Source organism: Sus scrofa, chromosome 10 (genome assembly GCF_054392235.1).
Source record: "Sus scrofa isolate SSC_HxYL_T2T_F1_AM1 chromosome 10, Sscrofa_HxYL_maternal_Yorkshire_Landrace_v2.0, whole genome shotgun sequence".
Taxonomy (NCBI): Eukaryota; Metazoa; Chordata; class Mammalia; order Artiodactyla; family Suidae; genus Sus; species Sus scrofa.
Window position 1 is genome coordinate 83,834,892 of NC_139392.1, and position 27,442 is coordinate 83,862,333.

Here is a 27,442-nt window from a genome sequence, read left to right on the forward strand (position 1 = left end):
TTTAGGGTGACCCTGAGGTCACAAATTATCTCTAACATGTAAGAGTCATCCATCTTTCTGAACAGTCATGTAGTTGTTTGGCATTAGCCATCTGATTTACCGCAGGCCAAACCTTAGCAATGACAGAAGTAACTGATTAGCCCAAAACTTAGCCAAAGAAATAAATGTCTATTGCTTTAGGCAGCCCAGAAAGTCCTTCCGCACCATAAACAGGAGGACCATTCTGAGGTTTAAATGATGGCAGAGCGCCATGCTGACGTCAATGGGCAACATCTTCATGCACTATTTCCTTGTTCTTGAAATGATAAAAATAAATAAATAAAACCACCCTTAAAACTTTTTATTAAGACTTTAAACATGTTAGTATAGAATTTATCACTTCAATTTGTTCCGTTCCAACATAAATATTCACACCTTTCTTTTTTGTTAGGGGGGGGAAAAAAAAAAGCTTTTCCATTATGATAATGAAATTGCCTCGAACCTGCATAGAAAATAATACACAAAATAATGTAATATACTAAATAAAGTAATAAGGTTAATTTCTTTCCTGCTGTCACGAAATTCATGCTAACAGTCTCTCTTCAGCTTGACGTCAATTAATGATTTTCATTCCAGGCTCTTGTCACAGTGTTCACCACCCTTTTCTCTAATTAAAATGGATGATGCATGATGAAGATAAAACACACAAGACTTCTGTTCTTGTAACATTTCTATTCATTAGAATTTTTGCTTTTACAATAAATGGCTTTTAGCACTAATTGCAGTAAAGCGAAATGAAAATAACTTTTTTATGACTATGAAGTATAGTCTTTGTGTATCCAGAACAGATACGCGGCAGGAGAAGCATTACTGAGGAACCAGCGTCTCAGGATGGAAAATCAATGGGTTCTGAAATTACTCAGCCGTATCCAAAATACTTCCACCTCCAAAGCTATGAAGCCTCAACACACGGAGCCACCAATGGTGCATTTTATGAAGAAGACTCCCAGAAGCAGAAATTGACCTTGAATGAGCTTAATTAAAAAATTTTTTTTTCATGTCTACAGAAGACAGAATATACTAATATTAGTCTAATATAAAAGGAAAAATAAATTTAGATAAGTGGTAGCTATCGTCAAAACAATGTCTAAGAGCTTGAAATCAACTCCTTGGGGACAGGTTTTACCTCAAAAGCATTGCACTACCATCCAGAAGACTCATTCTGGGAACACAGTTCCTGGATCTTTTCCCAACAATATTTCCTCTCTCGAAAAATCGGTATTACAGAAATTCATCAAATAAAACCTAATTTCATGGCAGAATGAAATTTAAGCTACAAGGCGACTGGAAAGAAAAACAGTTCGATTTAACAGCAGTTTGTGGTCAACTGACTGAATGCTTTATTTACCCCTCAACACACTTCAGCAAATGGCAGCCTTCAGAAATCTTCAGCTTACTCTGCTCGATAAATCTAAAAATTTCCACCTATCAAGATATAAGCTGCCAGTGAGGTGCCTGTGCTTAAGGACCCCAAAAGGAACAATGTCCCCCTAAATCGGAAGACAGTTGTGATCCTAAGTGGGATATTAATATTTCTGTAATATTGGGGCAAAAATCGTTTTGAAAAGAAAAGACTTGCATACTCTGAATGGGTCTTTAAAAATTCTTGAGCAGAAACAACTCTCGTTAAGGTATATTTTGAATCCAAGAGAAGAAGGCAAGCTGTTGAAATCCACAGCGGTACCTTCTAATAGGTGGGGGGGGGGGAGTTAGACATCATCCTGCGAAGTTAAAATGAGCTCATAGTAGTTTTAAAATAGAATGTGGTTAAAAGGAGAGAAAGAGATAAAAGTAAACCATTCATGGGCAATACCAATGAATAAGACAACCACAACTTTTCCAAAGTCTAAGCAGTTACAAGAATGCCCACCCACCATGAGCCCTGCGCCTGAGCGTGAGTGTCCAACTTTTCCATTCTACTAAACGCATAAGTTCTTGAGAACTAGATCTAGACCCCAAATTACCATCTATATGAAGTATGCGTGACTAACTTTAGCCCCAGCAACTTCTCCCCATCCTTAAGCTCTGTGGTCACCAACTTACACAATTGATTATAATGTCTTATACTGATTTTTTAATGTCAAGAGGTTTATATCGTTTCTCCTTCTTAACGAACATAAGGAATCCCTGAGAGAGGAACAATTATAATAATAATAAATTTTATGCTATCATTTTATGGACTTAATATATCGTGAAACCACACAAATTTCTCTTTTACACTAATAAAACACTAGAGTAATATTTCATTAACCAAAACACACATACACAACACACTTTCATAGATAAAGCCACTCATTCATTCACATTATGTTCAAGCTTTCACCAAGTGTCCAAGTACCTACAATTATTTCCAACTCAAAGAGATGCTATAACGCCAAATACGTCTAAGACAGCTCTCATTAAAAAGTAAAACTGCCTTTCCTACTCCAGTTACAGACTGTCAATAAAATCTGTTCCAATTTGCCCAAGTACTGGTCTAAATAGTGTACATTCACGAAGTTAATAGATTCTTGAAAAATTGTGTTCACCTCTACAATGATTTTTTTATAAAGACGCCTGATGAATTAATCTCATTGATTAGAGCTGACTTGTCTGAAGGATTCAAGAGGTCAGAGAAAATATGATGAACTCTGTTAGATGAAAGAAAAACATTTCTTTCCACTCAACACTTAAGTTTTAAAAGTCAAGCTGTGTTTGAATGACAACGTATGACCTACATGCAAAAATTACCCAGGACATCTGGGTTCTGGTGTCAGAATTTAGGAAATCTGAATATTAAGTTCCAAGCCAAAATGAGTGAAACATCTTTATTCTTTCAGCCGCACAGGGCATGTACCTATTATTGCTATATAGAGTATTCTTGTCATTTCACAAATTTTTCATTTATGCAATTTAACTTTGTTATTACGATGCTACATTTTAATGTTAATTTCTGCCAAAACTCACTAAGAAAACAGGTATCATCTTCTGAAAAGGATCTTACCAACTAGGAAAGACCACAAATAAGTTTTTATCAAAGTGTCAAGGACTTGCTCAAAGCAGACATTGGGACCTGTTGGTGAAACTAAAAAGAGAAACCAGGAAGAGGCAGCAAGCCTCTTTCGTTTTAGTTCCAAACACCAATCACTTGGCTTAGTTTCTCCATCTAAATCAAATGTGGCCAACAGCATCACGGAAAGGGTAGGGTACCAGGCTCAGAGCTCAGAGCCAGACATCAAAATTGCATATCCCACGACCAGCTAACTTCACCTTTGGTGCCTTCGTTCCTGAGAGGAGACCTCGGGTATGCAGTCTCCAGTGTGCGGCAGGAGGGACTAGTAGAGAGAGAGAGAGAGAGAGAGGGCAGACCCTCGCTGGGATCCTTCTCATGCATTCCTCCTAAGTGGACCCCGTGTATTCAAGACTCCACCTCCCCGTGATGGCAGCGAGTGGAAGGAAAGGGAGGGAAGTTAGCAAGGATGAAGTCAGATTCAATCTCAGGCCCCTGCTCCAAAGACTCTAATTTACTTTCACCATCTAAATAGATCTTAATGTGGTTGGAAAAACCATTTTAAACCATACTCATTGTCCTTTCGATTTTTCGATACACTATCTTGAGTAATAGTCAAGTTTCATGGATTTGCACGGACCAAAAAAAAAAAACCATTTTGGTATGTGGACACGTCATAACTAATAACTAAGGAATGTCAGCTCTTCTATTTTTATATGGAATCAGCCAAAATAATTTTTGGAACTCAAGTAGCTACAGCAGTAAGTAATGTTGCAGGAGATGCTTCACTGCCAATCAGCAGTGAAGTCAAGGCTGTGATGAGAATATAAGCAGTGGTTCATTTCTTTTTCTCTATGATTTCCAAATTCTTCCCAGAGAAGCTGCCGTTTCCGTTCTCAAAAGGAGTAATGCTGGTGCCAATAGACAGAATAGGAAGGAGGTCACACAAAAAGCAGGCTTGCTCCATCAAAATAACAAACACTAAACAAGCACCACTTAGGCAATTCAATGAGTCTCCTGTATCCACTTGCTCCGTTACAGGATCCATGAGTTTAAATAAAACATGCTTGTAAAAATTGTTAGTGAAACACAAAGTCAAAGTCAAACAGTTTTCTTAAATTATGAATCTAATTGATTTTTTTTAATGGACCATTCACTTGTTCCTTGACCCCAAAAGATTCTTTATTCTAGGCCTCCTGTATGTTGTAAATTCATTAGAACCAACCTAGTTCCCAGAAGTATTGCATCATTAGAGGTACAGAAATGGAGATTAAAAGCAAAGCTGAGAGGTGAACCTTGCCTTAGGCAAATTAATAATACAAGTGAAGCCATTATGTAAAACCATTGTTTGGCTGTAAAAATGTGACTATGCATTATAAAAATATTTTGGAAAATGCTGATAGAATTCCACATTGAAACTGAAACTGCAAAAAAAGAGGAATGTTTAGAATATGAAAAATGGGGCAGGATTAATGCAGCTCTCCCTTCGGCTGGCATCAACGTAGGTAAAAGGGAAATGCTTCTTTCTATCTCTTAAACTGCTCGCTGACTAAATCACATATTTGCCTTTGGATAAACCTGAGTTCATACATTTACCTTGGGTATAGTCTTCCTGAAAGAGTAAGAGTCTATTAGGCTAGACGTTTAAACTACTGAACACTTAAATGTCATATTCCGCACACGATGGAACACGCCACGTCCTGGTCTAAAAATAGTGAGTTTATTTATAAGTTTGGGGAGGCCCAGATGAGTGAGAATTAAAGAGAGCTGGGACAGCTAGAAGAGTGAAAGGATTTTGTAAAAAACTGGAGAAGAACCAGAAGAAACCCAGTCTTGCATCGTAGATTAAAAGTGCATATTTTCCCCATTCGTATATTTTATACTCTGAAAAGCTGGAGAATCAGAGTAACTATCCCAGAAAAACAAACCAAAAAAAGAGGTATAAGAGGAATGAAACATAGCCAAACACGAATCCCTTCTAAAGAAAACCCTGTGGAGTTCTTTCTTTCCTTGTTAAGAATGAGATCGAAGGTGCCCCGACTCTAGAATTATAGTAAGAATACCATACTCAGTCTTAGAAATGCAGGGCTACAAGCCTAGCTATGGATGCTATTTAGCTTTATAACCTCGATCAAAGCACCAGACACTCCCTGACACCCCAGATTATTAAAATTAAAAGAGGCATAGTAGCGCTTGCTGCGGCATCTTGAAAATGAAATAGATGGGACAGACAACCTCACCCCAAGCCTGAAAACCCTAATAACCTAAGGGTGAGATAGTTTTCTCACCCTCTACGAATTACAATGAGAAAAATTCTAATTGCTTATAAAGTGGTTTTCAAGTGTCTGCGTCAAGTAACTTTCATTCATTTCATTGGTCTTTGGGTTCCCAAGATGAAATGACCCAACAATCAACATCAATCTTTCTGGAAGAGATGGAGTAAAATTTAAGTAGAAAATGTCACACAAAATGTGATAGTAAAATAGAAGGAGAAAAAAGAAAAAGATGTCAGGTTTGTTAGGAAAACAACACAGTAAAAAAACCAACAGCCTCTTCAATTATTATAAAACAAATTATTTTAACTGATATGCAAAAACTCGAATAGGTTTTTTTTCCCCCGCTTTTTACAGCCACACCTGCGGCATATGGAAGTTTCCAGGCTAGGAATCAAATCGCCAGAGCTGCAGCTTGAGGCCTAGGCCACAGCCACAGCAACATCACGTGGGAGCCATGTCTGCGACCTATGCCACAGCTTGCAGCAATGCCAGATCCTTAACCCACTGAGAAAGGCCAGGGATCGAACCTGCATCCATCCTCACAGATACAACATCAGGTTCTTAACCCACTGAGTCACAACGGGAACTCTAAGACTCAAATAGTTTTATCTCCAGATGAGTATTTCTTTCAAATTATTATAATATATTAACACATTCATAGATGAATGAGACAGAATTTTACATACTTCTTGTGATTTTAAAACTGATCATAAATCCAGCGTTAATGCTGAATTATTCATCTCAGGCGCCCCACTATCTCCTAGGCAACGACCTTAACTAAAACCAATAAAAGTCATTTTAGTGTCGAAACCAAAAATGAGGGGCTTTTCTTTCTTCTTTTTTTTAGGGCTGCACCTGTGGCATATGGAGGTTCCCAGGCTAAGGGGTCAAACCAGAGCTATAGCTGCTGGCCTGCACCACAGCCATAGCAAAGCGGGATCCATGCCGCATCTATGACCTACACCACAGCTCACTACGACACTGGATCCTTAACCCACTGAGGGAGGCCAGGGATCGAACCCGAATCCTCATGGATCCTCGTGGGGTTCAGGGTTCCTTAACCGCTGAGCCACGAAAAGAACGCCAAGGGTGTTTTCTTTTCATTGTTCTTTAGGTTGTATTCATCCAACCGTCAGTATTTTGACTGATACAGAAAAAAAAGTGAAAATAAAATGAAAGCAATTTCTTTCTATTAAAAAGAAAGAAAGAGTGAGAAGGAGGAGAAGAGCCCTCCTCTGATGAGGTTGAACCAAGTCACTGAAATCTACCTCTCCTGCTCCTGCTTCATCCGCACTCTCTCCTCTTCGGACGTCAGGGAGTCCTGGATTTTTATTTTACCCGTTTTCTCAATCTTGTCATCTTTCCGATGTTTGCCAAACCTGTTGATAACAAAAAATTCTAACTCATCAATATATACAAAACGCGTTGCCATGCTTTTGGGGCAAAGACATACACACTCATCAAGTGTCAGTGTCCTCAACCCAGGGCCCTAGTGTCTCCTGCCATTCAGTAGCCCAGGATTAAAATTTTATATCGGGTTACTTTAATCGCTTTTTAAATTTTTTTTATTCACGTGTACAATGTTTAAATTATTTTTATTATTAAAGTTTTACAATGCTGGGTCGATTTCTCCTATACAGCCAAGTGACCCAGTCATAAATAGATATATACACACACACTCTTTTTCTCATATTATCTTCCATTGTGTTCGATCACAACAGATTAGTGACAGTTCCCTGTACTGTACAGTAGAACCTCACTGGAATCACTTTTCATTAGAACTTTCCAGAGAATACCCTTTTTTGGAAATAGCCTCCATACCCATAGTTCTTTAGGCGAAACAAAAACAGCAACCACTCAAATCCTCACGGTGCATCTTTGTGAAACAAACAATCTATAAATGTATAGCACTGAGGGCCTAACACCTCAAGTGCCGGAGGCTAAAAATCTGCATCTGAGTGGGTTTCTCTTAGCACTAAAGAAGGACAATCCACAATCATCTATTTAATAATCTCTCCGTAAAGGACGATTCTTCTTTACTTGCACAGTCAGGTTTATTGGAAACTTTCATCATCGTTTAAACACTGACAAACAAGGCCGTGTTTGCAAGGTTCAAAGTAAAAGGGATACTTTCCACTGCAACAGTACATTGGGCTTATTAAATGAAAGCTTTAGGGCAGTCTCATCAAATACTGTTCCGAAATCTGATGAAAAGCCATTGCGAAACGTGGCGTCTGAGACCTGGAAATCTGTATGTGATCACAAGCAAACACGAGGAATAAACGCATGAATCAAAACCAGTCCACACACACTTCCGCAGATGGGCGCTGAAGTCAAGGCTCTCCAAGAAAACAAGAAAATACTTCTGCCCTTCTGGCCTCCGAAATGCCTCAGAAGCCTCAGACTTAGCATCAATTCTTTTTCCTGCTCTGTTCCTTCTTTTTTTTTTTTCTTTTCTCCAGACCCCATAGCCTGGAATGCATGGGCTCCCGACTATCAAATAATATTCGTCTGTAGTGATTCGGTCGCCAGATGTTTAAAAAAAAGACATTGTCTGTAGACAGCTATTCAACTAAGCATTCATAAATATGTAACGTATCCAGAACATTGCTTTCCAAGCACAAACTTAGGACTCTGACTTACAGTGACAGTTAATCATATTGAAAAAGAGGCGTTGGAGTTCCTGTCGTGGCGCAGTGGTTAACGAATCCAACTAGGAACCATGAGGTTGCGGGTTCGATCCCTGCCCTTGCTCAATGGGTTAAGGATCCCGCGTTGCCATGAGCTGTGGTGTAGGCTGCAGATGCGGCTTGGATTCCGCGTTGCTATGGCTCTGGCGTAGGCCAGTGGCTACAGCTCCGATTAGACCCCTAGCCTGGGAACCTCCATATGCTGTGGGAACGGCCCAAGAAATGGCAAAAAGACCAAAAAAAGAAAAGAAAAAAGAAAAAGAGGCGTAAAAAGGTAGGTCCAAAGCTGATATATAATGGTGTTGTTGGGAGTATATATATTTCTTTTTAATACCTACCATATTATATTTATTTTATTTTTTATTTTCCTTTTCTTATTTTTTTATTTTTTGTCATTTTCAGGGCCACACCTGCTGCATATGGTAGTTCCCAGACTAGGGGTCAAATTGGAGCTACAGCTGCCAGGCTATACCACAGCCACAGCAATGAGAGACCTGAGCTACATCTTTGACCTACACCACAGCTCATGGCAATGCCGGATCTTTAACCCACTGAGCGAGGCCGGGGATCAAACCTGCATCCTCATGGATGCCAGTCAGATTTGTTTCCACTGAGCCGTGATGGGAACTCCCCTATGTACCTGATTTTAAATACTGATCTATGCATGAAGTGTACATGGGAATATTTCATGTGTTCAATAAATTAACACTATGTCATAAATAAGGGAAGAATTCTTAAAATGTTAACATAGAAAAAAGTTAAAATAGCACCACCTTTAAAATGATGTATATTATTAAATAGCATTGAAAACTGCCGGTAAACTTAACTTCCATAAAACAACTCTACCCTTAAATTTTAATGTTATTTGGAAATTAGATGATTTCCATTGCAAAAAAAAAAAAAAGAAAAAAGAAAGAAAAAAAAAAAATCCTAAGAACTTAGGCCTAACCTCTGATAACTTCTCAGGGTTCCCATTGGGGTGTAACGGAAACGAATCTGACTAGGGTTTGATCCATGAGGATATGGGTTCAATCCCTGGCCTTACTCAGTGGGTTAAGGATCTGGTGTTGCCGTGAGCTGTGGTGCAGGTCACAGATGAAGCTCGGATCTAGCATTGCTATGGCTGTGGTGTAGGCTGGCAGCTGTAGCTCTGATTGGCCTCCTAGCCTGGGAACTTCCATATATGCATGGGGTGTGGCCTAAAAAGCAAAAAAAAATAGAAAAGAAAAGAAAGAGAAAGAGAGAGAGAGAGAGAGAGAGAGAAAGAAAGAAAGAAAGAAAGAAAGAAAGAAAGAAAGAAAGAAAGAAAGAAGAAAGAAAGAAAGAAAAGAAAAGAAAAGAAAAAAGAAGAAAAAATCTGACAACTTCTCACAAAGGAGAAAATTACATGCTATGCTTTTAAAACTGATTAATACAATGTGCTAAAAATAAAAACTTTATTTTTGTCAATATAGCAATAATGCCTAAGAGTTAAGCATGATGATTGCCTTCATAAAATGAATACATAAAAAAAGTGCCAACATAAAAAACTGTCACATCTCAGTAGAAGCCAACATCTAGGACTTCATGTTCATTCCTCTGACAAAAGTGTACTGAGCATCTACGAGAGGTACTGGGGAGAGGACAGGGCTGGCCAAGCTAATCTGAGTGTCATTAGCATGTAGATAGTATTCAAAGCCCAAGTGAATTCCATTGTGAAAATTCTGCAACATGTGAGGCACCTGGAAATATAAACTGTATTATATTCTAACATCATAGAAAGGGTTAAGTTCAAATCTTAATATATCACATTTACTTATAATAGAAATTCCTAAAGGTAAATCATTTAACCACTGAGTTTTCCCATTCATAAATATCCTTTAGGGAGTTCCCGTTGTGGCTCAGTGAGTTAAGAACCCAACACAGTGCCTGTGAGGATGCGGGTTCAATCCCTGGCCTCACTCAGTGGGTTAAGGATCCAGTGTTGGCACAAGCTGCGGCATGGGTTGCAGATGTAGCTCAGATCCAGCATTGCTGTGACTGTGGCATAGGCTGACAGCTGCAGCTCCAATTTATTTATTTACTTATTATTATTATTATTTTTTTTTGGTCTTTTTGCTATTTCGTGGGCCGCTCTCGCGGCATATGGAGGTTCCCAGACTAGGGGTCCAATCGGAGCTATAGCTGCCAGCCTACGCCAGAGCCACAGCAACGCAAGATCTGAGCCGCATCTGTGACCTACACCACAGCTCACGGCAACACCGGATCGTTAACCCACTGAGCAAGGGCAGGGACCGAATCCGCAACCTCATGGTTCCTAGTCGGATTCGTTAACCACTGCGCCATGACGGGAACTCTTGCAGCTCCAATTTAATCCCTGGCCCAGGAACTTCCATATTCCACAGTTTACGGTGTGGCTGTAAAAAGAGAAAAATAAAATAAATATCTTCTAAACAATTCAATGTTGTCACATTGACCTGTTTTGTTCATGTTGCTGATTCACATTCTAGATTTCATAGACTGAACCCTGTATCATATTTGAGAAACACTATGATGACATGACACAAGATATATCATCTACCTCTACCAAAAGCGACAGTTTAATCTTACAAGAAGAATCTGCCATTTGAGTTAATAATACAGGGGAAAACGGAGGTGGTTGACTTTTCCAAGCTTTAAAGCAGTTTAGATATTTTCAGCCCATCAACGTCCAGCTTTTTAATCTCAAATACATAAGATTATAAAGGAAAAAAAGTGAATTCCCAACTCATAATTAAGATCTGCATTTTTTTCTCACTGTATTTGATGTCAAAATATTAGTTTCCTAGGTTGCCTCCTAATCACCAGTACCACTATTTTATTATTTGTAAATTTCTTATCAAACTGTTCTACACTCCTTTTTTAAATTTGATTCAAGATTAATGTATGAAAAAATGAATAAACCATAGATAAAATGTTTATTAGCATTTGGACATATCCCTTAATGCCTCCTTTATTTAATAAATTATGTGATTTCTTTAAGGCATACCTAAAAGCACAGCGTATTACTTTATAATTGGGGTAAAAATGGATCCCTCAGCTGTAATTTTTTGACAACATGAAATAGTGTAAGTGAAAAAAATACACCAACCATCCTAGACGATAAAGAGAAAAAGAAAGTAACTATACCCTCATCCCTCTAATTGCCAATTTATTCTAGTGTTCTTAATTTACAGTTGCTTAATTCTTCCTGAAAGAAGGCGGGGGGGGGGGTGTCTCTGAAAAATTTCAGCTACACACGTTATTCCAAAAGTCAGTTTCATAGCTGAAGTCAGTAATCAACCTCTAAAGACCATCATTTACTAGCAAGATGCTTAGGAACTGGGAAGACCTCAATTACATTTATTTTATTATCTTTTAAAAGCCACAGATGAAATTCAAATGGGTCATTTTCCAAGGAACAGCATAGCTGGAAAAATACTGTGCGAATAGTTGGTCGAAGCAAACCCATTCTCAGAAGAGTCGGTTTCACGAACTGCCTTCTGATCACCCCACACACATAATCACCTCCATCACCCCTGGAAGAATCTGTTTGCCAAATCTTAAGACATATGAATATAGTAGAATGACCTTTATAAAAAAAATAGGGACAAAATGAAGAACAGAGAGCTTGGGGAAAAAACAAAGAGCTTGGAGGTATTGCTACATGGAGAGAAAAGGTAGAATGAAAAAAAGTACCAACAAGCCACTGAAGACTCCTTCACAGAGGGAAACAGTGGATGAGCCCACCTTATCAGAGGGGAATTGATTGCAACATTGCTGAAACATATGGCTTTCTTCATAAAGGATACAGCAATGTTTTCATTCCGCTAAAGTAATCTCCAAGTAATCTGCCAAATGGGTCCTACCGTGATGCGTTACAAATGAGATCACTGCTGTCTGCCAGATCAGCCATATACATTATTAGTGCAAAGAATGATGAGCAGGACAGGCACTTGTTGATGAACGGGGAAAGGAAAAAAAAAACCAACAGTCACAATGGAGTGCAACAAAATTCTGTTGTTTTTATAGAGAAAGAACTGTCATGAAAAATTAACCACTAATAAGAGTTTTGTGCTTTGCAACCATCCCCTTGGGTTTTAGTAAATTAACCTCATTCTCTCTGCAGTACAAATAACACTGAAATATTTTACTATATATTAAACTGCAACTAAAATTAGAGATCTTTAAGAAAAATTAGGCTGAATGATAACACACAGCAGCTGGCTATAAATAAAAGACAAATATAATTGGTTTTGGAAGGAAAGGGTTTTTCCTAAACTCATACTTGAAAATCCAAGAGAGTTAAAAAGAAAGTCTTGAAAATCTGCTGCTATATTTTAAAAGGGATGAACAGACTATCTAGTACCAATTATCTTGTAAGTTTTGAGTAATCATTTTTCAAATAAGATTTTCTTCTCCCAAACTCACTGAAATGTTACCTAAAAGTCTGGTATTTCTCACTGCTAATTACCAAGGTCTTCATGTCTTAAGAGGGCTTCGCAACAAGGCTCATCTTACTATTTACTCAAGAAATTTTAGGTTAAGTGGTACCGCTTAGCTGGGGAGAGAATTGGAAAGGGCACAGATCCGAATTCCGTGTCAGCTTTGCCCGACACTCGACTCCCGCCCTGGGATGTCCACACAGTCCTCTAACTCAATCCTCTGCCCTGAGTCCTGCCTCTCCTTGCTACAGGGTTGCACCATCACATGATTCAGTCACTTCCTTTCTCCAGGAACTCGTTCCCTCTTTCTGGAACCTTCCTGTTTTTGGTGGGGGCATGTGTTTGCAGAGCCATTGTACCCAAGGGGCTGAGTTCAAGAATCCACAGAGCAAAAGTGAAGCCCCTGCACGGTGCCATTCCTGCATCCCACCCAGCTCACTCAAATCCAAGCAACATCACCAGCTTTTAATCACCAGCTTCGTACTTTTCCTAAACAGTTCTGGATCCAACTTTCTCTAATTACTCTTTTCCAATTGACTTTAGCACAATCGTTCCCCACATTCTTGGTATGAGTGCTAACTTCCCTCAGCTCATCACCCTGGTGATGAACCTAGGAATTGACTTTTGCCTTAAAGCCCCGCCCCCCAAAAGTAGCTGTTCTAAATTTTAGCTGAAGGAAATAAAAATCTAGCCATGTACCTCTGTAGATGGTTCTAGCACATTCCTGCCCAAGTGCACTGAAGCGCTAGGTGCACACAGATCTGAAAACAGAAGCCTAGAGACGAGTCCCCTTGTGCAACATCTTTCTTTGACAGACAAGGAAACTGACCCAAGAGGTCTGTTTGCAGAGCTGTCCTGAGACACCTGATGAGCTAGGAACAAGAAGCTGGGTCACCTCCTTGAGTTTAAGAGACCTTGGTGGGTCTGAGCTTGGAATTTCCCAGGGAAGAGGATTTAGCAATTTAATAGGGCATCTGGCAAGCAGGCAGCAAAGCCAGAATTGAGGCCCATTTTGCCACACCCACCACCTCCAGCTTTAGCAACCAAAGACAGCCAGTCTCTCAATGCTTTTATACTGAGAGCAGCTGGTAAGACATCTTCCCAGAAGTAAAGGAGAGAAAGCTTGTACTGCTGGCAGCAGTGAGGTTCAAGGGATACCGTTCCTCAATGAACTTCTCTTTGAAGGCCAGGAGTCCGATCCGAGGTCGAGAAAGGATCTTAACCATTGGAAAGGATCATACAAACCACCGCACACCCATTTCTAGGCCACTGCCAATATCACTAAGTGCAGTGACCCTTGAGAAGTCAACGCCGACCATGTGACTGATGCAAACACTGCCAGGCAACGGCAGAGGCGCCGCGTCTAACCGCCCAGACCCAATCAGAGGGTAGAACAGCAAGAGGTCGCTGTGTACATCTCTCTCCTATAATGATGTGCTCATGGTTTCTGGCTCTGTGTGTGTGTGTGTGTGTGTGTGTGTGTGTGTGTGAGTGTGTGTGCACGTGCATGTGCCTCCGCCTCCATTTCATAAATGAGAAAAAGAAAAAAAAAGTCACTTCTAACGTGTCATTCTCACACAGGATCTTACCCATTTTAGTAGCATTTTGAGAAATCGTTGCCACGGTCATGCACTGATTCACTCAGCAGTCGCTTGGGGCGATGCTGGATGAATCAGGAAAGAGAGGTTGATGAGGAAAACAGAAAGCTCTTATTTAGGGAAGAAAAAAAAAAAAAAAAAAACTCGGTAATCAACCATGATGAGAAGGAGCCTTGGAATGGTACGTGACAACTTGATAGTGCACTTGTCAAAACGGGAGGCAGTGTTAAGTCAGCAGAGTAGCTGGAGTTCTCTTTAAAAGGAAATTCACAAACTTGAGCGTCATTATTTGATTGTGTACAGTTTTCATCAGTGCTAGTCTGATGAGATCTAATAAATGAAATTTGGGTTGCTTAGCATTCAGAAAAAAAAATAAGTGATTTTTTTTTTTTTTTAAAAGAACAAATCGCTTCTACTTAACCAAGCTAGAACAGACACGTGATGTTCCCTTAATGGAAAACATATCCTTCTCAGGACCCCCATTAAATGTCCTTAGAGGAGCCCTCTTCCCCCGCATAGCCTGTGTTATCGAATAAAGAATGCACAGATATGCCTAGTACCCAACACCACAGGAGTCCTGGAAGGGTGTGGCGCAGACAATAAGTATTAAAACAATTAAGGGAGTTCCCTTAGTGGTGCAGTGTAAATGAATCCAACTAGGAACCATGAGGTTGCAAGTTCGATCCCTGGCCTCGCCCAGTGGGTTAAGGATCCAGCATTGCCATGAGCTGTGGTGTAGGTCAGAGACATGGCTCAGATCTGGCGTGGCTGTGGCAGTGGCTATGATGTAGGCCAGCAGCTGTAGCTCTGATTAGACCTCTAGTCTGGGAACCTCCACATGCCACAGATGTGGCCCTAAAAAGCAAAAATAAAAATAAAATAAAAAATTAAGCACACAGCTCATTACCAATTTTGACTTAACAAGAATCATCATAAACTCCCAAGATCTTAAAAACTAAACCAATCCCTCCCCCACCCCCCCCAAAAAGGTAGGATTCAGATATAAAGACTTAAGGAAAAATAAAAAAGCACAGTAATCCTTTAAAACACAAGGTAAATACATAAAGAACTCTGAAATAATATTTATAATCTATACTTGGAGCTATTCAAGTGAAATAACAGAAGATGGGTAAAAGTGTATCTTAATTATAATGTCAAAAGTTCCCTGACGCATCAGCTAGTTCACAGACCACACGACGTATTTTCTGTAATACATACATTTCCTCTTGGTAAAAAGGGGCCGATCCATAATTACTGTTCCACACAGGACTTTGATAAGGCTTGATAGACCTCATTTTTTTCTCAAAATACACCCACATAGGTAATTGAACCACACTAACCCAAAATACCAAACACGTGAATGCAACTAAATACGCCAAGTAATTTTTTTGTTTCCCCTCCAACCACTACACTGACTTTATAATAAATGATATATTACAATATATAAAATAAAAAATATATATACAAACGCACTTAAACAGTAAAAACAACACACAATTCTGATTTTTCTAAATGCTTAATTTGCATTGAAATGGCCAAGTCCACTTTACATGATTTTGAGAGAGTCTTTCACGCAACTACTTCTCTGGGTCCTTTCTTTACCACTATACTCCTAATTCTTGCACTGTTCATTTTAATGCATTATTGTTTCATAATACAATACTACAAATTGCAAATTACATTTGGCTCAAGGAGTGATTATGAAAAATACTACCACGGCTGCCTGTGCTCGAATAACTCTGATAATAATGAGAGATTGATTGAGCTCAAAGCAGTCCAAGTGATGAGACGGGTCAATTTGAACGTTTCTATTAAGCTTCTTTTGTTAAAGCCAACACTCCGCCAGGTCAGAGGCAAATAATCACACCCTCCATCTGGTTACCATGGTTTTCCTTTTCCTAAAGCGTCAGAACAATTTACTAAGTGGGACTGCCCCAAAGGCAGTTCCTATAAGAAATGCTAAGGAGACCTAAGTCAAAAAAACACAGCTATTTCAAAGGGCACTAGAAAGAAGAAACAGCAAAAGATGAAATGATATTTCATAACACACCTTTTTTTTTTTTTCTCTTTTAGGACAAAGACTCTGTAGTATTTAGTAACAGATCGTCCTAATAATTTCTGTGACCACCTGCCTCTCTGAGACTCAAACGGGCATCCAGGTTGTCCGTGTTTAGAAGGTAATGGAAATACACGCACAACTTATGGATAGCTTTTTTGAGTCAGAAATACTCACCCTCAATTAAATAAGCATTGCGATTCAAATTCAATGTTCTGGAGTTCCCGTCGTGGCGCAGTGGTTAACGAATCCGACTAAGAACCATGAGGTTGCGGGTTCGATCCCTGCCCTTGCTCAGTGGGTTAACGATCCGGCGTTGCCATGAGCTGTGGTGTAGGTTGCAGACGCGGCTCGGATCCCACGTTGCTGTGGCTCTGGCGTAGGCCGGAGGCTACAGCTCCGATTGGACCCCTAGCCTGGGAACCTCCATATGCCGCGGGAGTGGCCCAAAGAAATAGCAAAAAAAGGCCAAAAAATATAAAATAAAAAATAAATTAAAAAAAAAAAAAAACAAATTCAATGTTCTGACTGTTGATCAGAGAGGCTGAGTTATAGACCCTCAAATACACTCTCACCCTTCTTGTGTTGACAGAGCAAATGAAAACAGCCGAGAAAGAGAATATGGTCACTGGAGTTTGAGGGGAGGGGAGGAAAATAAAAACCAGCCTTTTTGTACAGCTCCCAGAAACTTTGAGAGATTAAAACTTCCCCAAAGATCTCATTATCTGTAAAGTTAAGGTGTCAGTCAGCACTTTTTTCTGTCGATGATAGAAAACAATTTCTGTGGATGCGCATTTCTGAGAACGCCCTCTGCAGAGTCAATTAGGAGGCAGAGCTTTCCATGTTTTATCTTTCAGTTGATTTGCATATTCAGTGTAACAGGAAGGAGCTGACAGGCTCTTTTAAGGCCCAATAGGGCTACGCAGGCAAATTACCAAGGGCTGCGGGGGCCACACCTAATTCTGAGACCAAGAAAAGCAAGCCGATGCCCGCCCGCAGAGGCTGCGGCTCCCGGGGCCTCCGCGCCCACACCTATTCCACCTGACTCACGCCACTCTCATAAAGAACAAAGCGCCCAAGGTGACGTACTGGGTGAAAAGCAGTGCTCTTGCAGGACACACCTGGCTCCTGGCAAGTCTGATACATACAGAAGATGATCATGTGACCCCCCCAAAAATGGCAATGGCTCTTTTCTAGAAGATTCTTTATTCTTCTATGCCCGTGCTTTACTCCACCAGGATGCATGGCACTGTGTGCTTGTGTGACTCAGCTGTGGGTAAGAACCCCGCTGGGAGGTAGGATCCATAATCCTGGGATGAGTCCAGGGATCCAATGACAGGGGCTCAGGAGGAGAAAACATGTTGAGGTCTCACCTCCCATCAGCCCGCCCCTCCTGGGATGGGGATATGAAACCTGACAAATGGCCAACCACCGCCTCGTCCCTTCTTTGGCTGCAGAGTTCAGCAAAGGTTCCAGGAGGGGACTTGCAGCTTTGTGCACTGGCTCGGAACTCCTCTCACTTTCACCTCCAGAGAACTGTCGTGTCTGCACTGCCTGCTGTGTGGTCCACGACCCTCTGGCCAGCACAAGCCTCGAAAGCGGGGCTCTGGGAACACGTGAGTGTTTGTGTTTCCTCCTGGAGCCAGAGCCAGCACCACTCGCATCGGTTTAAATTCCCAAGTCACCCCAGGTACAGCGGCTGTTACAGCAGATTACTCTGTGGCTTTTTTCCTGGGCTGAAGTTCAACCTGTCTGGTCTAAATTAGTACAATCATGGGATATTAATAAACCTGACCTCACTGAGAACAATGCGCGCGCACATACACACACACACACAAGGATGTATACACACATATTTCTGGACAGAAATAAACTATACATCTTTCTTAGCAAAGGCACTCAGAATATTTAGAACTAAAGCAGAAATAATTATTCAGAGGGGAGGAAAGCCCAGGTAAAAAGAACTTAACGAATAACAGGAGCCGACAGAGGTGCAGCACCCTAAAATTTCGAAAAGGTTTCCAGACACATAGTCCTTCATTCTGTTCTTAAAATGAAATGGGAAGAAAGCGGAGGTGAGGAACCTGAGGCTGACGGGTTAAACGCCAGAGGTGGCAGAGCTCGTTGGGAAGAGAGGGCTTCAAACGCTACACCCCAAATTCTTTCCACCACAGAACACGCTTCTCCCTCTTGGGCTGACCTCAACTCCTTTGAACGCCCCCAAGGTCTGTGTTCATTTACACATTAAGAGTTCATGAAGCAGAGCAAAATCTTTATTTATTGCACTGAAACCAACATTCAAAATAAACTGTGAGAAAGATCACCATGTAAGCTTCTTAAAACATGGAACATGAACTAGACTGTAAACACTTGCAAGTGGTCCATGTAATTTTAGCTCTGAGGCAGGGGTCCTTCACACAGAATGACGGCTGAGACGTGCCACTGATGGAGGGACCTGAGGACAAGCAGGGACAAAACCCCAAGGCATCTGGGTAAACGCACCTGAAGGTCAGCAACTCAAAGACATCTTGGACTACAGCTGAGACTGGGCAGGGTCCCTTGACCTTGGCATCGTCGCCATTTGGGGTCAGATAATCCTATGTGTGCGCGGGAAGGGGGTTCTTGTGCATAACAGGCCACTACATGCCAGTAGCACCCCCTTCCACTTGTGACAACCATAAAAGTCAGAGGAGGGCCAGCATCTCCTACGGGGCAAATCTTTGGGGGCTGAGAACTACCAGGCTAGGGTTTAAGACAAACAGCTAAGTTCCATGTGGCAGCCTCATCATTTACAATGAAGAAGCGGACTGAGAGGACAGAGAAGGCAACTGGTCATCACTCAATAAATGCTCCATTTGTTTCACAACTACTTCCTCGCTACTAAAGAAGGAAAGCTCTTAATACAGAAGTGCTTAAGGCTGATTGCAGGCGGTCATCTAAGGCCCAGAAACAAGATCTAGTTGGAACCCTAGAATAAGTTTGAGAAATACATCCACAGCAGTCAGTGGGCTAAAAAAGCACCAAAGTTGTACAATTGACATTAGAACACTCACAAGAGCTTGAACTCCAAAACCAGAATGACACGGATTATTTGGTAAGTGGCAATCGACACTATGAAATAATAATAAAAACACTAACTATAAAAAATGAAAAAACAGGCAGTGCACGGCTGGCAGAAATCATCACTCAATAGCTAACAGATACAGTTTTCTAACAAGAATATCTATATATTCAGCCCCTCCTCCATTTCCAGCCAGCTCCTCTAGGCTCCCAATAAGGGAAGGTTGTCACCATTTCAAGGGGCAATATAATCAGGTTTTCCAGCATTTGTGGTCTACTCCCCATTCTTTTGGTCAAGCCAAAATGATCTGGCTGGTGGTGGTGGGTCTTGGCCAGCCCAGCAGACTGAGGGTGGCCGGTGGGCCAGTGCTATGGAGCAGCTGCAGTTTCAGAGGCCGGAGGCCACCTGGCTTCAGAAACCAGGAGGTGGAGAGGCAGCTCCCAGGGGCAGGCAGGCTGCTCGCTGCCTCTACCCAAATCCACTCCCCTCCTCCTCTTTCCAAGTAGAGCTGGATTTAGGAGGGAGAAGAATATGCCTCGTGGTGATAAATCTATTTTCCCCAGCCTCCTTCGAAAACAGGAACAGAAGACAGTTAAGAGCCTAGCAATAGAGCCAGATTCCTGGGTCAAAACCCCAGCTTTGCCTCTCGCTACCTATGTGATTCAGTATGCTCAAACAACTCACTGAACCTCTCGGCTAAAATGCGACCGCCATCAGACATTTATTTTGAGAATTAAATGAATTATATATTCACAGTGTCTTGGCACCTAAGAGTACGCAGTCCACATTAACCATTTGATTATCATTGTTAGGTTTCATTTCTGACTCATAGAAACTGATGGTGGCACTTCTAGGAAGGTCCTTAAAGGGGCTGCCCCCACCCGCTGCCCATACCCCAGCAGTTGCCTTTTCCCTATCCTGCTTCTTCTTGCTTAGAAGTCTGACAAGACACCTAGAGTGGTCACCACAAAGTGACAACGAGGACGGAAATTCATGTAAAGACATTCACGTTCATAGTAGCCTTATTCGCAACAGACAAAAGGTGGATACAAACTCCATGTCTGTGGGTGGATGAATGGATAAGCAAAATGTGGTCTATCCATACAGTGGAATATTATTCAGTCTTAAAAAGGAAGGGAATTCTGACACAGATCACCACATGTTTGAACCTTGAGGACATTATGCTATGTGAATAGTCTAGTCACAAAAAGATAAATATGGCATGATTCCACTTATATGAAATACCTAGAGCAGTCGAATTCGGATTAAAATGGTGGTTGCTGCAAACATGGATGGAGAACAAAAGGGGACTTAGTTTCCATTTTATAAGATGAAAAGAGTTCTGGGGTGTTCTGGGGGTGGATGGTGGTGACAGCTGCACAAAAATGTGACAGTACTTAATGCCACTGAACAGAACACTTAAAAATGGTTAAGATGGAGCCAAGACATGGAAGCAAACTAAATGACCATCAATAGATGAATGGGTAAAGGTGTGGTACATGCAGACAATGGAATATTACTCAGCCATAAATAAGATGAAATAATGCCTTTCGCAACCACATGGATAGAGGTAGAGATTACCACATGAAGTCAAGTCAGTCAAAGAAAGACAAATCATATAATACCACTTATATGCGGAATGTGAAAAAAAAGATGCAAATGAACTTATTTGCAAAATAGAAATAGATCTATAGACATAGAAAACAAACTTATGATTATCAAAGGGGATAGAGAGGGGGCAGGAGAGAGATAAATTAGGAGTTTGGGATTGGAAAATACCCATTACTATATATAAAATAGGTCAACAAGGACCTACTGTATAGCACAGGGAATTATACTGAGTATCTTATAATAACCTACAACAGAAAAGAATCTGAAAAACTATATATAAAAGAATACATATACTCAATCGCTTCGCTGTGCACTTGAAACTAAGACAACCTTGTAAATGAATTATACTTCGATTTTTTTAAGAAAGTTTTAAATGATTAGAATGGTAAATGTCACGTACTTTACCACAATTTTAAAAAATAAGTACGTATTAAGGGTGGCTGAATACAAAAGTGGCAGTGACGCCGCTGACACTCTGGGGCCACCATGCAAGCCTTGCATGGTTGATCTTCACACTTCTTTTCAATTAGAGAAAAATAAGCCGTGTCCTCTTGGAACCACCATTCCTTGGGTCTGTGCTACAATCAAAACAATCTTCTCACAGATAAAATCATGGAGATAAGAAGGCAAGATGGAGGGTTTCCTTCCAGGCGTCTGGATTCCCTACCAGAAAGGAAGACTGTCTTCTTTGCCACCTCTTTGAAAACGATCCCATGTTCACATCAACACTTCAACTGGTTCAGCCCCGCAGCTCTCAGTAACTAACTTTCTCAAGACATCACCCACACGGTCAGTCCCCAGGGGCCAAGGGACGGCGGGGTTGGGGGGTGGGGAGCCAAGAGCCCTCCGAGGGGAAGAGAGTAGAACGGAGAACCCCAAGAACCCCCAAAAGCCCCAGTCGTCTATTCAAGCCAACACCGCCATTCCAGCTGACAAAGACTTTTCAGTGGAAAATAAGACAACAACATTCCCTGACTCAGAAATGATTTCATTTCCCCTCATTGTTTCTGATGCTATGTGGGCATTTCTCCAGTTGGAGAGCAGATGCCTTCACACACTATCTTATTTGGCTGTTAATAGGGTTTCTCTCTAATTAGATGGCTGCCTCTCAGCGGCATGTATTCAGGACAGTGGAGGATGCTTCTAGAAGAAAATACCCTTTTCCACCATGGACCAGACTACCTGGAAAGAATATGAAAATTCTGCTGTAGTGAATTATAGAACTCCCATCGCACAAGAAAAATAATGTTCAAAGGAGTTTTGCCAGACTAAATAGACAGAGGTCTACTCTAAGAGTAAGAGCATAAAACTTTGACAGTAAAGATAATAAGACCCATATGGATAAATGATTTAAATATGGGACCTTTTCAAAAACGAGTTCCATAGGAAAAAATGTTATATAATTTTTTTTCTATTTGTTCATTAAAATTGAAACGGCAGATCTAAAGTCTTAGTAATAACCTTCTAAAGCAAGGTAATGGTTTCTAACTATGACCAAACAATAGCTAACTATTTGTTGTCTGCTTTTTAAAAATTACTTAGCTTATAATATCTCGTTACTGAAAACATAAAAGAAGTCAAAATTGTGTCACAGCAGGAAATACATACAATCCTACACTTTCCTAGGAAATATATTTCCAGAAAGAAATCTAGTTGAAATGTTTTTGAAAGCAATAAAGCGCAGAATACAAAGAATAATTCATGATATTAAAATGCATATAAAAAAATAAAAAGATTTTTTTTTTTAATGATGCATATCAGCAGAGCACAGCCAGGAACCCTTCAGGAAAGACCAAGGAACTAAAAATCACAGACATGCTCAATATACCAATTCAACGGTCTATATAAACCATTAATAGTTTGAACATACCCCAAATTTCATATCCCCTTGGATAGAACATAAAACATGAGCAGTGTTGCCTTGAACAACAAAGATATCTGCAAATTGCAGTTTATTAAAAACTTTTTTGAAGTCATGGGAATGGAAGCACTCATGAATCTTGGGGAAATAGGTCCTGGAAAAAACCAAATCAGAAAATGTATGCAATACAGAGTGAGACCCTGATGACGTGTCATAATGGTTAAAAGTCGCAATTTTTTTTTTTTCCCCCAAAAGACTTTCACCCAAGGTAGTTTTCAAGCTGGTGCTCTGCTGAAGCCAGCAATTTCTCTGACCTCAGGACTTTTCTTGTTTTGTAAACACGGGAGAAAATTAGAGGGAGTCCTATTGTCACTTAGCAGCTGAGCCATCAGCATCCACCCGCTCTGATCACGTGCACAGCTGCCCACAGGAGGGAACAGGATAGCGACAGAGGTGGTAGACTCTGCCACCTCAGAAGGAAGGTGAGAGCCCCCAGTCCACCAAACCATTCAATCATCCCATTCATCTCTCCTCAAAGTTATATGTTGGTACTAACTTACTTAAATTAATTCCCCATATCCTAATCTCTACACCCTCTGTGAAAATCTGCAGTTGGGATTAACAGGCCTCCATGTGTACCTGCAGACAAGGTTCAACATGTCCCATTTCCTCCAAACATGATCTTCCTTTGGGGTCTTCCTGTCGGCAGCGTGCGACTGTCCACCCAGCTGATGGAGCCAATACCTGGGAATTATTTCTCACTGTTCTTTCTCTCTCATTCTTTTCATCCGACCAAATACCCAAGCCCCTTGATGCCTCCTGAGAAATACGTATCTTCTCTCTCTCTGCTCGGCCACCACCATCTATCTTCGGCAATGATTTTTTTTACAACCGTGACCTGGCAGTGTTCCTGCGTTCCCTCTGGTTCAGCTCTTTCAATTCTTAAAATGAAACGTTAGAATTTTGTACTTACGGTTACCAAAGGGGACAGGCTGGGGGTGGGAGAGAAGGACTGGGGGTTTGGGATCGGCATATCACGCTGAGGTCTATGGAATGACTGGCCAACAGGGACCTGCTGTAGAGCACAGAGAGCTCTATCTGGTGTTCTGTGATCGTCTAGGCGGGAAGAGAATCTGAGAGTGAATGGATATGTGTATGAGTGTGGCTGGGTCACTGTGTTGTACAGAAGATAGTAGCACAGCCTTGGAAATGAACTATGCTTCAGTAAAACTGTAAAAAAAATAAATAAAATTTAAAAAGTAACAATTTTATAAAAAAAAAAAAAAAAAAAAGTGAATGTTCTCAAGCCAACCTCCTGAGTGGCTTCCCAAGGCCCTCAGGGTAAGGTCCCCACTGCATCACGAATCCTTCATGACAGGTGACGCTGTCCCCCAGACGCCTCCAGCCTCCTCCCCATCACAACTCGGCAAAGCTGGAGGATTGCTACCCTGTAAACAGCATCTTTCAAATCGTGCGTTGCCATGCATAAAAGATTTGGTTGATTTGGTGGGACTCACCGAGCATTTTTAAATGAATTACAGGATAACAACCACAGCAGCTAGCATTTGCCCAGAGCATTCTTTGTGCCAGGAAGGGTTCCAAAGCGCTTTGTGCATATGAACTCACTTTCGCGTCCAAGCAGCCCTGTGAGGCAGCTCCCATGATTATCCACACTTTACAGTTGACAAAGGGAAAGCACAAAAGTGTTCGTGAACTTGCCCCAAACGCGAGGCTGCTGAGGGCACAGCTGGAATTTGGACCCGAGCCATCTTGCTTCCGAGTCCAGGCCCTTGACCTCTATCCTCTGCTGCCTCTCAGAGTCAGCATCCATCGCGTGGGTGAGGGGCAAGGGTCACATTGCAAACTGTTCATCTGAGTTACCTGCACACTGGGCTGCAGGTGGAATGTATTTCTTGCCGAGGTTCGTATCAAAAGAGTTTGGATCCCACTGATAACAAATCCCCCTCTCCTCCGGAAGCCCCTTCAGATACAGAACTCCCAACCCCGGTGGGATCTCGGTCAAGGTCATCTTCCAGAAGGAGGCAGACTCTTTCCCTGGGTCTGGGTCCACGGGCTCTAATCCCCAACCCCCACAGGCCCTCTCCCGAGGCCCAGGGGTGGTGGTGGTGGGGGCTCGCTCATGGCCCCCTGCCCAATCCCCCAGACCTGGCATCACACCTGTTCTGCAGCAGAACTCCAGTATTTGTGGAATGTGCAAATGAAAGCTTTTACCTCACAATCCCTAAAAACTCATACACATTCCATAAAGAAACCTTGGGGGGAAAACTCTCCCCACTCATCACTAAAAACAAATTTTTCCAGGTCAGTGGTAACACTCAATTCATTCCACTGCCCAGGTGACCCTTGGGTCAGGTACGTGGCTGAACACACCCACTGCACTTGCTTCAGAGTCACAGGACACTACAGCCAACTGGGGACACAGAGGTGGGTCTGGATATGGCGGGAGAAGGAAGGGGCTGCCTTGGGAAGTCTCCAGGGTCAGAGGCCCCTGCCCGGCCCATCCGGTAACTGCCTTTCCCGCCAGAGGCACCATCTAGGGAACACGCTGCCCCAGCCACCGGGCACAAGGCTTCTTTGGCCCCAGGTCTGGAGCCCTCACCGCCAGTCTGCAAAGCAGCAGCGGAGGTTACTCTTCAATAGGATCCTTATCATTAAGTGCGGGAATCCGACTCCCTACCGGGGGTCTACAGCTCATTTATACTCACCTGAACGTGGAGACACCTCAAACCAAGTTTATCTTAGGGCAGGCGCCTTTCCCCCGGTGTGCATGGCACCTCTCACGTGTGCAAAGGACAGTTTTCTTTTCTCTTTTTTTTTTTTTTTTTTTGTCTTTTTTTTGGCATTTCTTGGGCCGCTCCCACGGCATATGGAGGTTCCCAGGCTAGGGGTCTAATTGGAGCTGTAGCCACCAGCCTACGCCAGAGCCACAGCAACGCAGGATCCGAGCCGCGTCTGCAACCTACACCACAGCTCACGGCAACGCCGGATCGTTAACCCACTGAGCAAGGGCAGGGACCGAACCCGCAACCTCATGGTTCCTAGTCGGATTCGTTAACCACTGCGCCACGACAGGAACTCCGCAAAGGACAGTTTTCTACACCAGTGATCATCCACCTTTGCCACTGCCGAGCAGCAGTTGCGAGGGTCTAGCAAGACACCGAAGGGGAACCGCCACCCCGTTACAGAACCTAGCGACAGTGGCTTTACTTTCTTAAACCTGTTCCAGAATCATCGTCTGCTGAGATCCATTAAGTGAATGCTATCATTTTCTCAACTTCAAATGTTTTCAGCCATCTATTCTAAAAAAAGGAGATAAAAAGGAAAGAAAAGAAACCTGAAATTCTAGAAAGCATCTTGAGGGGCTAAAATCAGTGATAAAGGCAGGAGTTTGATTAATTATTTCCCTGCAAGCAGCTGTGGGAAGCTGCCAAGGCCAGAGACGAGGATCCCAGACCCAGAGCTGGAACAGCCTGCCAGGGCGGGGCCGGGCGCGGAGCACATCCCAGGACCAGGCAGGTGCGGGGCTGGGCGGCAGGGGTGGGGCGTGGGAGAGCCAGCCGGGCTCCAGGGAACACCAGAGGGCTGGCAAAGGACGTGGAGGCTGCGAACCTACTCTCAGGAAAGGAAGAACGGCCTCACGATGGTTTCGATAGGAGGAAATCCATGAAACAGCAGCGGCGGAGCCAGATCGGAGGTACAAGGTGTGTCGCAAGGGAAGGGAAAAATGAGATGTGGAACCAGGAAGCGGTCTGAGCCCTCGCAGGACCATGGGGCTGCCCTGAGAGAGGCCAGCGGGCAGAGAGCTGGCCCTTCGAAGATCACCGTCCCTGGTGTGTCTGTACCACGCACGGTACAGACAGCTTTGAGGGTCAGCTGTGGACAAGGGGATGTGGCGGTGGGTAAGTTTTTAACAAAATTCCTGAGCCTTTAAGAGTTATGTTGGGGAGAGAAAGGACCACAGACAGGCAGCAGCAGCAATCAAACGGGGACAAAAGCCAGGTCCCAAAGGTACTCAGTTCCACATCCCCAGAGCACACAGCAGCCACGGCAGGCGATGACCTCCATGGACCTCTCGGCTCCCACACAGGCCGGGGGCTGCAGAATCCACGAGAAGAGGCCGAGGAGGCCCAGGTGGCCCAGCAGAGGGTAGGACTGTGGCCCTGGAGGGGGACTGGCATCCAGACACAGTGACTCTACCCTCACCCACTTGTGTGGCTCAGGACCTAGCTCACCTCTCCCACCTGTGTGTTCCGTTTCTTCATCCATAAAATGGGGCTAAGAGCACCTGCCTGCAGGGTAGATGATGAGGTTAAAGGGTTACTGAGAATACCGCTCTGGGACAGCTCACCGACAGGGGACGCGGGCTCCCTGCGGAGGCTCTTCTCCCTGGACAGGTCATAACGACCACCCTGTCACCCCCCAAATCAAAGCAGGGCCAAGAAGTAGTTTCGGATGGACAGCCCTCTGCCTTCACTGGAAGGGCAGAGACGGGAGGGAGCTTGGTACAGAAAGCAGGGATACGTTCCAGGCAGTTTGTATCAGTTCCGTTCATTTCAAGGTCTCTGTTCCTTGGTGTGGACAGAGAATAAGAAGTTGTTTCTTTAGTTTCTTTCTTGTGAAGGACTGGAATTGTTACATAAATCCAAAGATCATCATGTGTGTGTGTGGGAGAGAGAGAGAGAGAGAGAGAGAGAGAGAGAGAGAGAAGATGATGTTTCCAGTCTAGAAGAAAGGTAAGTTATATTGCAGACGTTACAGACGTTGCAGCAGGAGAAACGAAGGAGGTGAGCTGCTCCCA

General features: G+C 42.5%; 1 protein-coding gene across 48 annotated transcripts in view; it reads right to left on the minus strand.

The window, feature by feature from the left end:
* Positions 1-27,442, minus strand: part of PARD3 (par-3 family cell polarity regulator) — a 634,673-nt gene that overhangs the window by 164,127 nt on the left and 443,104 nt on the right. For 45 of the 48 annotated variants that reach the window (XM_084980471.1, XM_084980461.1, XM_084980477.1 and 42 more), the window contains one exon: positions 6,573-6,683. The exons of the other annotated variants lie outside the window; for them this stretch is intronic. In XM_084980471.1, coding sequence (XP_084836597.1) covers positions 6,573-6,683 — 111 coding nt within the window. The remainder of the gene's footprint in view (positions 1-6,572; positions 6,684-27,442) is intronic. 48 annotated transcript variants of the gene reach the window in all.